General features: G+C 45.8%; 1 protein-coding gene across 17 annotated transcripts in view; it reads left to right on the top strand.

Annotated features, from left to right (window-relative positions):
* Positions 1-13,110, top strand: part of TP63 (tumor protein p63) — a 150,917-nt gene that overhangs the window by 131,179 nt on the left and 6,628 nt on the right. For 7 of the 17 annotated variants that reach the window (XM_023933039.2, XM_023933040.2, XM_086843840.1 and 4 more), the window contains 5 exons: positions 95-210; positions 558-667; positions 916-1,052; positions 2,060-2,142; positions 3,081-3,217. In XM_023933039.2, coding sequence (XP_023788807.2) covers positions 95-210; positions 558-667; positions 916-1,052; positions 2,060-2,142; positions 3,081-3,217 — 583 coding nt within the window. Of the gene's footprint in view, positions 1-94; positions 211-557; positions 668-915; positions 1,053-2,059; positions 2,143-3,080; positions 3,218-6,762; positions 11,050-13,110 lie in introns of those variants that run through there. The other 10 variants (XM_086843836.1, XM_086843844.1, XM_086843841.1 and 7 more) reach the window with 2 other exon arrangements.

Here is a 13,110-nt window from a genome sequence, read left to right as displayed (position 1 = left end):
ATGCACCTCTGGGGCCATGTGCATCTCCCTTGATGGCAGATCTTGCCATCCAGTGCATGACCTTACTTCTTGTTTTTTCTCTTTGTCCTTGCAGGGCAGATTGCACCTCCCAGCCACCTGATCAGAGTAGAAGGGAACAGCCATGCCCAGTATGTAGAAGACCCCATCACCGGGAGGCAGAGTGTGCTGGTCCCCTATGAGCCACCCCAGGTATGTTTGTGAGCCTGAGCTGGTGGCATCCTGGCACAAAAGGGGTGGGGACTGTAACCCTGGGCAAAGGAATTTGGGTCTTGGGCTGTCCTTATCACAGTGAGTCCTTTCTTCCTTTCTGTCAGAAATGAGCTGTGAAACACCCTCCTTATTCCTCTAGATAGATGCTTATCCCTCTAGATCCTCCATAGAGCAGGGGTTCTTAATTTCTTTTAAGGAAGCTTTGTAGTGGGGGCCTATTTCATGCTGGTCCAGTTGCAGCCCAGCTTGGGAAATACAAGAGAGCTTGGAAAAAGTGGAGCTTTCCATCCACCATCTCTTGTGCTCATCGCCTTTGTCTCATCCAGGTCGGAACCGAGTTCACTACTGTCTTGTACAACTTCATGTGCAACAGCAGCTGCGTTGGAGGGATGAACCGCCGCCCAATCCTTATCATTGTGACCCTGGAAACCAGAGAGTGAGTTGTGCATCATGAGTATCACCCTTCTGGCTCCTCTTCCACTTAGGGCAGCATTCCATATCCTTAGGAGCAGCTTAATTCAAGGGGCTATAGGGTATTTTTTAGGTCTGTGTAGGTGGGAGTTGCCCAGCACCCGGGAAATCCAGACTGGGAAATGGAAGGTGCACAGTGAGGTGTGAAGTTGAGGGGAACTGCTGGCCATATCCAAGCTGCCAGCTGATGTTTCTCCTCACCTCTCTTCCCAGCGGGCAAGTCTTGGGCCGCCGATGTTTCGAAGCCCGTATTTGTGCTTGCCCAGGCAGAGACCGCAAGGCAGACGAGGACAGCATCCGCAAGCAGCAAGTGTCTGACAGCACAAAGAATGGTGATGGTACGAAGCGCCGTAAGTAGCTGGCAGAGCTGGGCAGATCGCAGATGGGGCTGTGTCTGGGTGCTTGTGCCACAGGGACAGAGTGGTGCTGTGCATGGGCTTGGAGGCAGGAGGGCATTAGATGTCTGTTCTCCTAGGGTGAATCAGCCTAAAAATGGAGCTGCTGTTCACAAAGCAGTGTTTGACAATGCGGGTTTGCAGCATTGCTGGTGTTAGATTAGTCCTGCCAGTGGTGAGTGGAAGGGGTGTTTATTTGCCACCTTCCAGTTGTATGTCTGGAACTCTAACCTTTTGAACCTTTGCTGCTTGTTTGGGGTCTTGCTGTTATTCTTTGCTTCATCTAGCCAGCGTTCTGTGCTGTGGCAGGTGTCTTCCAGCCACAGGGATGTAGACTGAGGCTGCACACAAACCCTGCTGTGCACTGGAGACACCCTGCCAAGCAGCCTCTCAGTGCTCTGAAGACAGCCAAGTCCTCATTGGACATGGAGGATGTAGAAATCCACTTTTGGTTTCCCCTGTACTCAGTGAAGGCAGCAGGCTGAACAGCAAGGCACAGGTTATGACAGGAGGCAGACTGGAGTGGGGCTGTGTTTTCTCACTGAGTTCTGCTCCCTGCCAGTGGTCTCGCCTTCATGCATCAATGATTCACCAACAGCTTGTGAGCCCTGTAATACCAAAACTTTCTGGAACTTCCCTGTAAAGAACCAGTGCTTATTCTATTTGTGGCTTGCCAGGGTTTTGTCATATATCCAGCACTCCTTGGCCGATGTGTTTGCCCAAGTGACATGGCCAGCCAGCATCTGCAGTCCTGTCTGACCTAAGGAGCCAGGAGCTGCAAGGACAGTTCTGGAGTGGCTCAGGCAGAGATCTCTTCAGAGCACTACAGATCTGAGCTGGTCATACACTTCATATCTCTTTCGTATCTCTCTTTTTGCCTTCCTCTTCTTTGTATGCTCCTTCCCTCCCTCTGCCCCCTCTTTCTTTTTTTTAATGGGATGCCTTTGGGGTTTCTCTTCCAGCTTTTCGACAAGGAACTCATGGCATACAGATGACATCTATCAAAAAAAGACGTTCCCCAGATGATGAGCTCTTGTACTTGCCAGTGAGTTCTCTCTTTATTTACCCTATGTTCAGTATCTTCAATAGTGACTCAAGGCTCACCTAGACTTCTGAGAGAACTGAGGATGGGGTTGGGTTGTGAAGGAATAATTTTTAATTTCTTTAATCCCATGTGCTACTAATATTAAATACATATTCTAAATTTAAAAAAAATACTAAAAATTCCACTAGGTGCTAAGAATGGCTTATGCAAGACATACGGAATATCCCAAGGAATCTGTCTGTCCTGGTGCAAACACTGTCTTTGAGCTCTAACTAGGTTTTCTTCTCTGTCATTTCTGGGTCTGTGGCACGTGACATTTCTCTAGAAAACTGGGTGATGTCATACTGATAGGTGGATGCTTCTGTGGCTTTTATGTGTATAGCAGTTGTAATGCAGTGACAGAAGTGAAATATGCTGTACTGAGTGCAGACTCAGGGCAAGAACTATCTCTAACTGGCCATTTAGCCCCTTGCCATGAGCCATGTTTAGTTGGATAAATCATAAATCATGGTGTGCTTGGAGGAGAAGGGAGAGCCAAACCCAGCTCCCAAATTCAAGTGCTGCCTTTTCTGAGGGCGTGTAAGATTCAGCACCAGATCTGAGGCAAGTAAAGACATTTTCTGTCTAAATAGGTTGGATCAGAATGTTGTTTTTGGCTGGCATATATTCACACAGAGTTATATGACAACCCCAGGATGTTCATCAGCCTGCAGTGTGAGATTATCATTCTTTAACATTATTTGCTGCACCTCTAGAACAAGGCTTAGCAGTTTTATTGTGTGAGCATACTGTATAAACAGCATATTTGCATCCTGCTCTGGTTGATTACTTGACATTATCTAAAACTTTTCTAAGGTGACTATCAATAAGGTCTATAAATGCAGTCCTTTAAAGCTTTTCTTTCCCCTCCAACCCCCTTTCCTTTTCCTGTGATCCAGGTGAGGGGGCGGGAGACGTACGAAATGCTGCTGAAGATCAAAGAGTCCCTGGAGCTGATGCAGTACCTTCCCCAGCACACGATTGAGACCTACCGACAGCAGCAGCAGCAGCAGCACCAGCACTTGCTCCAGAAGCAGTGAGTACCAGTGTGCTTGCAGTGTCAGTGCTGTGGGGGAGAGAGGAGAGAGACACAGAAGGCTTCTGCACAGTTGTTCACAGGGACACCGTGCTCAGTTGAGGGCTGAGCAGTGGGACAAAGAAGTCCTCCTTCCCCAAGTGCATGTCCTGACTGCTTGTAGGGTCCCTCTCTAGTCTTTCATCCCACATATTTCACCTTTAGACTTTAGATGGTGAATGAGGATGGGCTCAGTGCCTCATTTCTGACTTCTAGCCAGAGGCACAGCACAGTGAGGCAGAGCCATTGACAGCCTGTGGTCAGAAACCTGCTGTGTGTGCCTGTCCCAGCTGGGACCCAGCATGGACTGGGTGCACTCCTTTTCCATCTGACCATCTTGCTAAGAGTATGTAGAGCTGGGACTGTGAGCATGAGCTCAGCTGAGTGCTTGGACCCCCTTCAGTGCATCTCTTGTGCATTGGAGGCTTGGTGTCTTAGTGGTGCAACAGCACTTCAGGCTATAAAACAGACAGAGAGCCGAGAGCAAAATTGAAACACAAAAAAATCCCCTTTGCAGCTAGAGGGCATGTCAAAGAAAGATTCTGTACACACTTTTAAAGTATTGTCAAAAACTGCAGTTTGCCTGATGATTCTTCTCATTTCTCATGAGAATTTTTCCATCCTTTCTGAACTCAGCTGACAGGCCTGCGCTGGGATTGTTCTGGGTGCTGTAAGTGTGATTAGGATGGGGAAAAGAAAGGCCAAAGCTGTGCACTCGGAGGCTTGTGCAGAGAATCACTTCCCAGACGGGCTGTAAGCAGTGTCATTCATGGGCACTGCTTCACCTGCTGTCTCGGGTGACAGAAAATAGCCCCTGGGCTGTAGGTGGCTGCCAGCGGTAGTGCTTCGGATCTCGCGCGTTCCTGCTGGGAAGCTCGCGTCAGGAGGCTGTGGGTATAACTCAGTCCACTGTAGAGGTTAGCTCAGGGCCAAGGCACCACATAAGTCCCACTTGAGCCTGTAGGGATTTATTTCAGTGCCTTGGCCTTGTCTCAGGACTTCTGCAATACCACAGCTTTCTGCCAGATCTCTGTATGTGTTCGCATTTCAACCTGTGGGTTTTTAGTGTCAGCTGGAGTCTTGTGGAGGTGTGAAAAAAGCCTTCTGCCAAAACGTCTGGAGTATCCAGGGGCTCTGGACTCTTTTTTGGGGCACTTAAAAATCTCATTATTATTATTATTTACTTTTATCAGTCATCTGCGCTGTTTGTGTATACTACAGCTTGTATTTACTAGCTTCTAGGCATTGCGGCCTTTGTGTGCTCTGCTGCTTGTCTTCAAAGCTTCACCTGAACCACAGCCATTTCAGCTGAGAAATGGTTTTGTAAGCAGAAATGGACAGCAGCAGATGACAGCTTTCCATTGGTGCTGACAGCTGGCTTTGCCATAATGACTTTTTTTCATTCTTTCTGTATCAGTAGGATGGGTTCTTGGCAAAAGAGGTTGGTATTTGTGTTACCTTTAAGACCAGCATGTAGGAGTGCAGCCATTTAATTTAGTGAGACTTCTTTTGGCATGTCTCCTGGCACTTGTCCAGTTATATTCTCATTTTTCTCAATTGCTGAGTGTGCTCAGATGCAGGGGAGAAAGATTAAGAGCTTTTAAGGGTGTCAGGAGTGTGGAGAAAAATAACCTTCAGTGTTTGTCCAGAGCTGCTGCAGTTGTCTCTGCTAGCAGCCTGCTATCAAGCAGGGTGCTCTGTGCTGAAATGCATATGCAGGCAACAATTTCTTGGGTGGACTTTGGGTTTTGGTGCTTTTTCCTCAATAATCCATGGTATGACTTACTGTCAGAAGGAATGTGTTCCATGCAAAGGGATGTTTAGGCTGAAAAGACTCCAAGATGTAGTTGCACCCCAAAAAAGGAGCTTCAGGTCTCCATGTGAGAATGGGGAGAGCAGTGCTTTGTAGGGAATTGTTTGGATTAAGAGCAGGTTGTTGGGAGATGTCTTGCAACTGCTTCCTTGTCAGACTGGCCAAACTCAGGAGCACAGGGACTCCTTTCTGAGTCAATTCTGGCCTTTCACTTTGTATGCAGGGATGTACTTTAAAATTTTGGTCCTGGTTCACCTTTAGTTCAACACACATATGAAAAGTGGGAGCTGGGAAAGTGTGTATGCTGTGACCGAGGTGGAATGTGTTGGAAGGTCCCAGCAGGCCTCTGTGAGAATGGAATGTTTGAAAGTTGTCTTTGGCTCTTCCTTCTCAAAATGGAAGAGCATCCATACGTGCCCCAGCGTCGCACCTTGGTGGAGGAACTGCTGGCTTTTTCAGTTTATTTTTCAGGGCAGTGATTAACATAGAAAAGCTGTCTAGGTGTGTGGAAAGAGTTTTTCCTGTCACTCCTACAATATGGAAAGCTTTTTTGAAGAATAGGAAAAGCAAGGTTGAGATGATCATGGTGAAAGGTAGTTCTAAAAATCTGTCATTTTGGAAAAGAACTGTATTATGGCTCTTGTGTACATATAGACCAGCATTGCATTTGACAGGCCAGCAGATGCAGCTGTCTGACTGTTCTGGAATAGAAAAGACAAATCTGGTGACAGTTAAAATTCTGGTGTCCCACTAGGTGACCAAAATACTGCAATACTCCACATTTTGCCAGACCACAATATTTCTCTGTCTCATCTCCTCTCTCTGCTTGCTCCTTTGTGCATGGTTTTCTCCAGTTTACTCTTATGCCAAATACCTTCATGATCATAGGTGGGAAGTTGTTGACTTTTGTTTCAGTTTCTATTCTTCCTTTCTCACTGTCAGATCTTGGGGCCCATACTTGAACTGCAGCACACACATGTGTTGCGGATGGGGAAGGTATTCTTTGTACCTTCACCTCATTAATCTCACTTTTGGTGTGAAAGCTAATAGTGGATTTTTGCATGATTTGGTTTGGTTTTGTAGTGCTGTGCTTGCATGTGAACTCCAGGCACCTGGATAGTGTTCTCACTACAGAATGGCCAAGATTAAAAGAACCAAGTAGAAGTGCTTTGTGGGCTTTGAGGATACAGTGCCCTCTGCATCAACTGGTGGCCCCAGAGACCTCTCAGCTTTTCAAAGGGAGGAAGTTGAGCTGTCATCAGTATGGCCAATAAGCACTGTTCCCCTTCTCTAGCACCAGCTTCTGGTTTTGAAGTGATTGTAGTTAAAAGTGGACTCAATGGAAGCTGCTACTCCTTTTTTCCTTTGGTTGAATGTTTTTTGTTCCTCCTGTATTTGTCACTGGAAACATTATCAGGGCCTTATTTGTACCCATGAGACTAGGACAGAATCGGATTTCCCTGTCAACTGATTGTTTTCCCTTCCTTGCCAAACACTTGTTTGTGCCTGGGGCTTTCCAGCTTCCTAAATCTCCCTGTTACATACCCTCACTGTAGGTGCTAAGACATCTGCTTTTTCCCTCTGAAAGCCCATCCTGTGATCATGAAGGTGAAAAGTGACTGTTTCTCTCTTGGTGGCTGGCAAAGGGTCCTGTACATTCATCTTTCTCTTTTCTCTGGTTCCTTCTTTACAGTCTCCTTTCGGCCTGCTTCAGGAGTGAACTCATGGACTCAAGGAGAGACCCTCCCAAACAGACCGATGCCATCCTAAAACATTCCAGCCCCCCAAACCCATCAGTATATCCCTAAACCAAGCTGGCAGGGTCACTTTGCCCAGCTGGCAGGACTAGGAACAGTGGGGCAAATACACAGCCTGATAGCAGCAGAGTAAATAGTGAGAGTAAACTTTTGAAGGGACTCAAACTTTACAAAAACAACAGACACTTCTACAGACCTCTTAGCTGTTGCACATAGCATTGCGAGGTCGGGAACCACGATGTCGTCTCTCTTGGTGTAACTTTTTTTTCCCTGTTTTTGTTATGTGTTGATACTTTTTCTTCCTCTGTATTTGTGAAACTCAGTAGGGTTTCTCTGAGCAGGTCTCAATTTTAAAATGCCTTTTGTCTTGTTTAAGTTAAAAAATGTGTTTGTGGACTTGGGGGGGCGGAAGCAGAGGATGTGTGTTTAAATGGTCTGTGATAGTCAAGTTGGCCTGTTTCAGTGCTGGTCCTGCACTAATAGTGTAAGTAGCTGATGTATTTGTACTGCTGGACAGGGAGAGATAATAATTATATGAACTGGCACTGCTAAGAAATCAATTTTTTTTTCTGTAAAAATGCCCTCAACTTTGGCATGTTGTTTCCACTTATTTCCAACCATAGAGGGTCTGCTGTAAAGTACATCAAAACTGTAAGGACAGACATGTGACTTTGACTTTGCCCCAGCACTGCTGACATTGATCCAGCTTTACTGAACTTAGGGAATTCCTCCCAAATCTGTGGGCTCGATCCAAGTGGTGGGCTGAACTGCACAAGTTGAATGTGTGGTAGAGTTGTAATGATATCCATATGTGCCCAGTGTCCCTGTCCCTTTGCAGCTCAGGATGTAAAGGGTAGAGTGTCCAAAACTCCCTGGTGCCCTACCTGTGAAAAGGGGCTGGAATTTGCCCCTTTCTTTACAGTTGTTCAGTAGCTATTAGATGCTGCCTTAGCATTTTCATGAACCCTGCTATGGTTAGCCCCTTCTCTCCAAGCCTCGTAGTTCAAAGGAAAGCAGTGCCATCACATGTTGCAGTTCGCTCAGCCAAGTGGCCTCGGGCCATGTCCACCTTGCCCATTAATCCTGCAACCAGAGCGTCTTGCTAATTGTGTCCATGAAGTGCAGCTGGGTTTAGCAATTCCTGCACAGAAGACGTTTTCTCAGGAAGGATTTGTAAATTCTCACACTGCTTTTATGAAACTGTCTCTGAAAGCCATTCATGTGAGGCTTGGCTAGGAAGGGTCTGCATCAAGCCCAGTGTCACAGATGACATGCCATGGAGTTAAGCTGGCCACGTTGAGCATGGCACTGGATGTGGATACTTCCAGTGAGAAAGGAGGGATTTGAGGGTGGATATTCTGCCCACTGAGAGGTGCTCAAACATCTTTACATGAAGAGCAGGCCCTGATGCTGAGAGAGAAGGGTTCTTCAATCCACACTCTCGGGCATTGCTTCTGAGGAACCCCTCCAATGTTCACAGCAGCAAGACATAGAAATGTGAGGAAGTTACTGCAGGTGCACCAGGAACAGTGGCTGGGGAGCAGAGGCTGGTTGCAAGTGATCAGCAAGTGATCAGCAGTTCCTGACAAACTCAGGAGGCTGTTATAAATCCTGCTGGGGACCTGTGTGCCCTGCAGTGCAATCTGCTGGCTTTATCTGGGGCAGATGCATACACAGCTCTGACAAACTTGAGGCTATGCAATGTGAAGAGAAGGTGCCTCCCAAGCACAGAGCAGGTCTCCTGGCCACCCACCGAGGGAAAAAAGCCTGGTGCAGTCAGAGAAGATGCTTATCTCTGAACATCACATCATCTGCTTCCAGGCAGCAGAGCGGGGATCCAAGCAGGTGATGACTCGTACTGACATCTCCTTTGGGAGCCATAGCCCATCTTTGGGTATCTCCAGTGTCTTAGCAAGACTTGCTCTACCATAGCAGTGTGGAGGAGAGCTGATGGCAAAGAGCCCCCAAAACTGGGGTTAAGGATATAAATAACAAGTAATTAAGCACCAGCAGTGTGCATTTCATACAGAGTTGCAGCTCTGCCATCATTCCTTGTGTAAAGCTAATCAAAATCAAGTTCCTTGTTACCTTGCCTGGAAATTCCAGGAAGTTCTTTGAGATTTCAAAGCAGATCACTGTTGTTCTGTATCTTTTTATTTGGGGAAAAAATAAGGCAGTGTGATTCCTTTCCCTGTGAGAGGTGGGAACCTGAACTGTAAATGCAGCCCAGACATAGGATTATGTTTGGCACTGTCTTCTGTTCTTCCAGTGAAGGTTTATTCATTCATTATTTATTCATTATTTTTGCACTGTCAGCTTCTGGATGGCAATATGGAAGTACTGAACAGGGAAATACTGATCTGTACCTAGAGCACTGCTCCTGGGCCTGTCCACCAGCAAGTTTGAGGAGGCAGCCCACCAGAAGGTAGAAGGCATCCACAGCCTGCAGTGGAAGATTCCAGTCCATCATTTGGTGTGGCCTTTAGGAAATGCCTTGCACTGTAGTGGGCAGTACAACATCTCAGACTTCCACTAAACAAGAATGTAAATTATTTGGATCCTATTGTTTTCTGGAAAGCCTTTCTGGTTTGTCCCACTTGGCTATAGGAGGATGATGATTGTGATGCTGATCTTAGTGATGACTTGATTTGCTTTCCAAGTACCAGGTGGTTATATTAGAAGGTGCTATTCTTTTTTTCTTTTATCAAATACCTGGAGTTGAAAGCAATTTGAGTTGCTTTGTAGTCTGTCCTCTGCAGATAAAATGAAAACTTTTTCCCAGCTCTCTTTTCATTGCTTCTTTGCCATCTCTGTGTCTTCAGGAAAAAGTAAGCCTTTTCCTTTCAAGGAATAACCAAGTGGACTAATTTGGCCTTATCGAGTAGTCAGGTTATATCAGTCTGTGTCAACTGCTTGATGCATATCCATTCCCTGGAGAGCAGATTGCATCCATGGCCTGCCTTGAGAAATTCCCATACCTGAAATCTAAGGGGAGTCGTTATTGCCACCCTGTCCCTGTGCTATAGTTCTTGTCTGCCCAGTAACTACTGGAGCTCCTCCTTTCCATGCTCCCAGTGAGGTACCAAGCCTTCAAACCACTGGAGTGATTGGAAAGATGCTCTGTTTGCTTTAGAATAGCAGCAATTTGGGATGTGGGGAGCAAGGGCATCTCTCTGCTCTTTAGTGTCCTGCTGCTTCATGGGCCTGCAAAGCAGATGAATGAAACTAAGCATCATCTGTATCACTTGGGTGCTGTTATTAGACTACATCAGTGACACCCCAGTGTTATGCAGCCCTGTGGGAAATCTTGCTTTAAAAACCATTGTCCATGAGCACATGTGTGAACCTGGGATGTGATGCCTTGGTGTGGCTTCTGAAAAGGAGGGCAGACACAGAACTGGACAGCTCTGATTCTACTTGTGTGTCTCTGCACTGACTGGCTCTGGGTCTGCAGGGACAGCAAACCATAGGCACAAGGGCTTGGGTGAAATCTTGAACTCTGAGCCTGAGCTGCCCAATTGCATTTAATGGACCTTTGATGTCATTTAAGGATGCTTACATGGATGTGTGCTCCTCTAGTGAACGAGGACTCTGGTCTGCTCAGTCAGGTAGTTGGTCTGTCCCAGCAGTTGTCTGCTGCTGGTGAAGGGCTGGTATCCAGAGCTGGGAAAATGTAGTTATATGAGGTAGCCTGTGAACTGAACTCCTGGGACAAGGAAGTTCCTTCCTGACCTCTTGAGATGATCAGTATATGCCTTGAAGCTTGAGAGACTGATTGCCCTCATATGAGCTTGCATAACTGCAAATGTTACTTGCTAAATAATTACATAGCCTCTTGAAGAGGGAAAACTCAGTTGCAGAATGTGACTCAGTGCCTTTTGTATCAGACTGTTCCAAGAAGTATAATAGTCTCTTAATTGAAGTCCTTATACCTTGATATTAAAATGCATTTCACTGGCATTGATATCAAAGAAATGTTAATGCTCTGACTTCTAATCTTTCTTGAGACTTAGTAAGTACAATTTAAATGAAAATCGCTGTGCATGACATTCTTATATCTGTTTTAAAAAATCAAGGGGAAAAAAAGCAATATCTTTTAAGTGGGTCCTGAAACACCATGTAGTTCTTGTGCTTAGTACCAAAAACATTCTCTTGTGTTTCTAAGGCTCTTGCTATACTGATGTGTGACATTAATTTTCAATAAAATTTTGCATCTTGGTTTATTGTGCGACTTCTCTTTGGCTAGATGGCTTTCTGTAGGCCTTTTAAACATCTGCTCGTGTGATGGAACAGCTTTGTTGAAACTAGTATCAGTACAAAGAAAAATACTTTTGTTTTCTGTTTTATTCCCTTGAACTTGATTGTGTTAATCTTGACTCTTATGAGTATGAAGGAGATAAGAATGGAGTCCATAAGTTATATGTTAAAGTATGCATTTGTTTTCTAAAGTGTTTTCTAAAGCTTTGGGTTGGCTTGTGTTTGATTGCTTTGTGTTTTTCTTTTACCCCCAAAATTATTCTGTAGTCTCCTAATTAGCTTTGCTGAGATCACTATTGGTGGTGGAGAGGGCAAAGACAGGCCCACTGCTGACCTCAAAAATGCAGCTCAATGTCTTTTGGGAAGCCTTTGTTGATTTGATTTGGAATTTTGCTGTGTTCATTGACCTCCTCACTTGTAGATAATGCAGATTTCACTGTAAGAGACTCTTCATGTGTGTATTAATTTCAGCTGAAGCTCAGTTAATTGTCTGAACCCAAAAAGTAGAAATATGCGTTGGTGCTAAATCCAAAAGCCTTTTAGGCTAAGGACAGTGTCAGCTTGACTTGAATTTCATGGCTGGCCTCAGCTTTCATAACTGGGGGAATTGAAATCTCAGATCTGAATCATTCCCTTCACTCTGAAGAGTTGGGTCTGAACTTCATGGCTGGGTTTCACTTCCCCTTGGGAGTTGCTGCCATTGTTAATATTAATTTGTGAAGCTTCTTGTGCTTTCCACTTCCTTGAGTCTGTGAAGTTTGCTGGATCTTGTCCTGCATCTTCACTGCCAAAGGACAGTTCACACCCTTCTGTACCTCCTGTAATTGTGTAATTAGGTAACATTTCTTCAGGGCTTTAGATACTCTAGCCTGTTAGCATAGATGTTTTCTCCACCCACCACTGCAAGTCTTGAAAGTGCAGGAAGCTGGAGACAATGTAATTGTATGGAACTTGACCTTGAGGTTGAAGGTTTTAATAAATTGTCTAGGAATAAGCCTTTTCTTTCCTTTTACACTTTGCTTATTTGGAGTAATAATTACTCTATTTGCATAGAAGAAAAGCCAGTTCCCAGGAATTGGTGTAACCAGTTATACCCAGATGGGAACAAGTTTCCCAATGGGAAATAAGATGAGAATGTGCCCTTGGACATTCACCATGGGGTCAGTGTGATATGAGTGCTGGGCTCTGTGGCTCTGCAGGGTGACCATGGCTTGAGGGTACTTGTGCCTGGGAAGTGTGGGGAAGCAGGCACATTTCCCAAACTTTTGCCCAGTCCTACAGATGGCCCTGGTGTCAGAGAGAGAAGAACCTGCTCCCCTGTGGCATGGGGGTTCTGTGCCAGTTGTGCTGTTGGACTGGCTTTAATGATAATTTTCTGCATATCCCACATAAGACCCCACTCCAGATGGGATGCCACAGCCGTAACTCGATCTGGGAGCTGGGCTGCCGTTCAGACGCAGTCCAGTCTTGGCAGTCTAGATCATGTACATGGCAGGATTGCAGCTGGGACCCTCAGGGCTGGGCAGCAGGAAGCTCTGGCAAGCCTCCCTAGGCCCACTCCATGACTATGCTGGATGGAGTTTGGGGCTGGATGGACTTGAGGGGAGGCTAGTGCTGTTGTCAGGTGGTAGCAGGAACCTGATCCTCTTTGCAAGCAGCCTGCAGGGTTTGGATACCAGGTTGGCCTTAACACCAGCAAAAGCTGCCTGTCGGCATCCCAGGCAGCTCTGACCATCTCAGTAGTGGTCCCTGGAATGGTGCATGGAATCTGTCTTGAGCAAGGAGCCTCTGGCTGGTACATAGGCACCTGAGAATGGCCTGATTATTTCAATAACTAGGAATTTTGGAAAAACAAGGTGATAAGCATGACCCAATCTGAAAACTGTTTCTGCAATCAGTTTTCAGGATTTAGGATGGTTTGAGATGGTTTCCTCAGTTCTTGTTCCTATGAAAAAGTCTTTGACCACAAGGAGAGTTTAACTTAAAAGTACTCTTTAAATCTTGGCAAGTGTTTGCTGGCTTTCCAT

The sequence above is a fragment of the Cyanistes caeruleus genome, chromosome 10, assembly GCF_971803275.1.
Source record: "Cyanistes caeruleus chromosome 10, bCyaCae1.hap1.1, whole genome shotgun sequence".
In the NCBI taxonomy this organism is placed as follows: domain Eukaryota; kingdom Metazoa; phylum Chordata; class Aves; order Passeriformes; family Paridae; genus Cyanistes; species Cyanistes caeruleus.
Note: the sequence above shows the minus strand (reverse complement) of the source record. Positions and strands in the feature narration are given on the sequence as shown.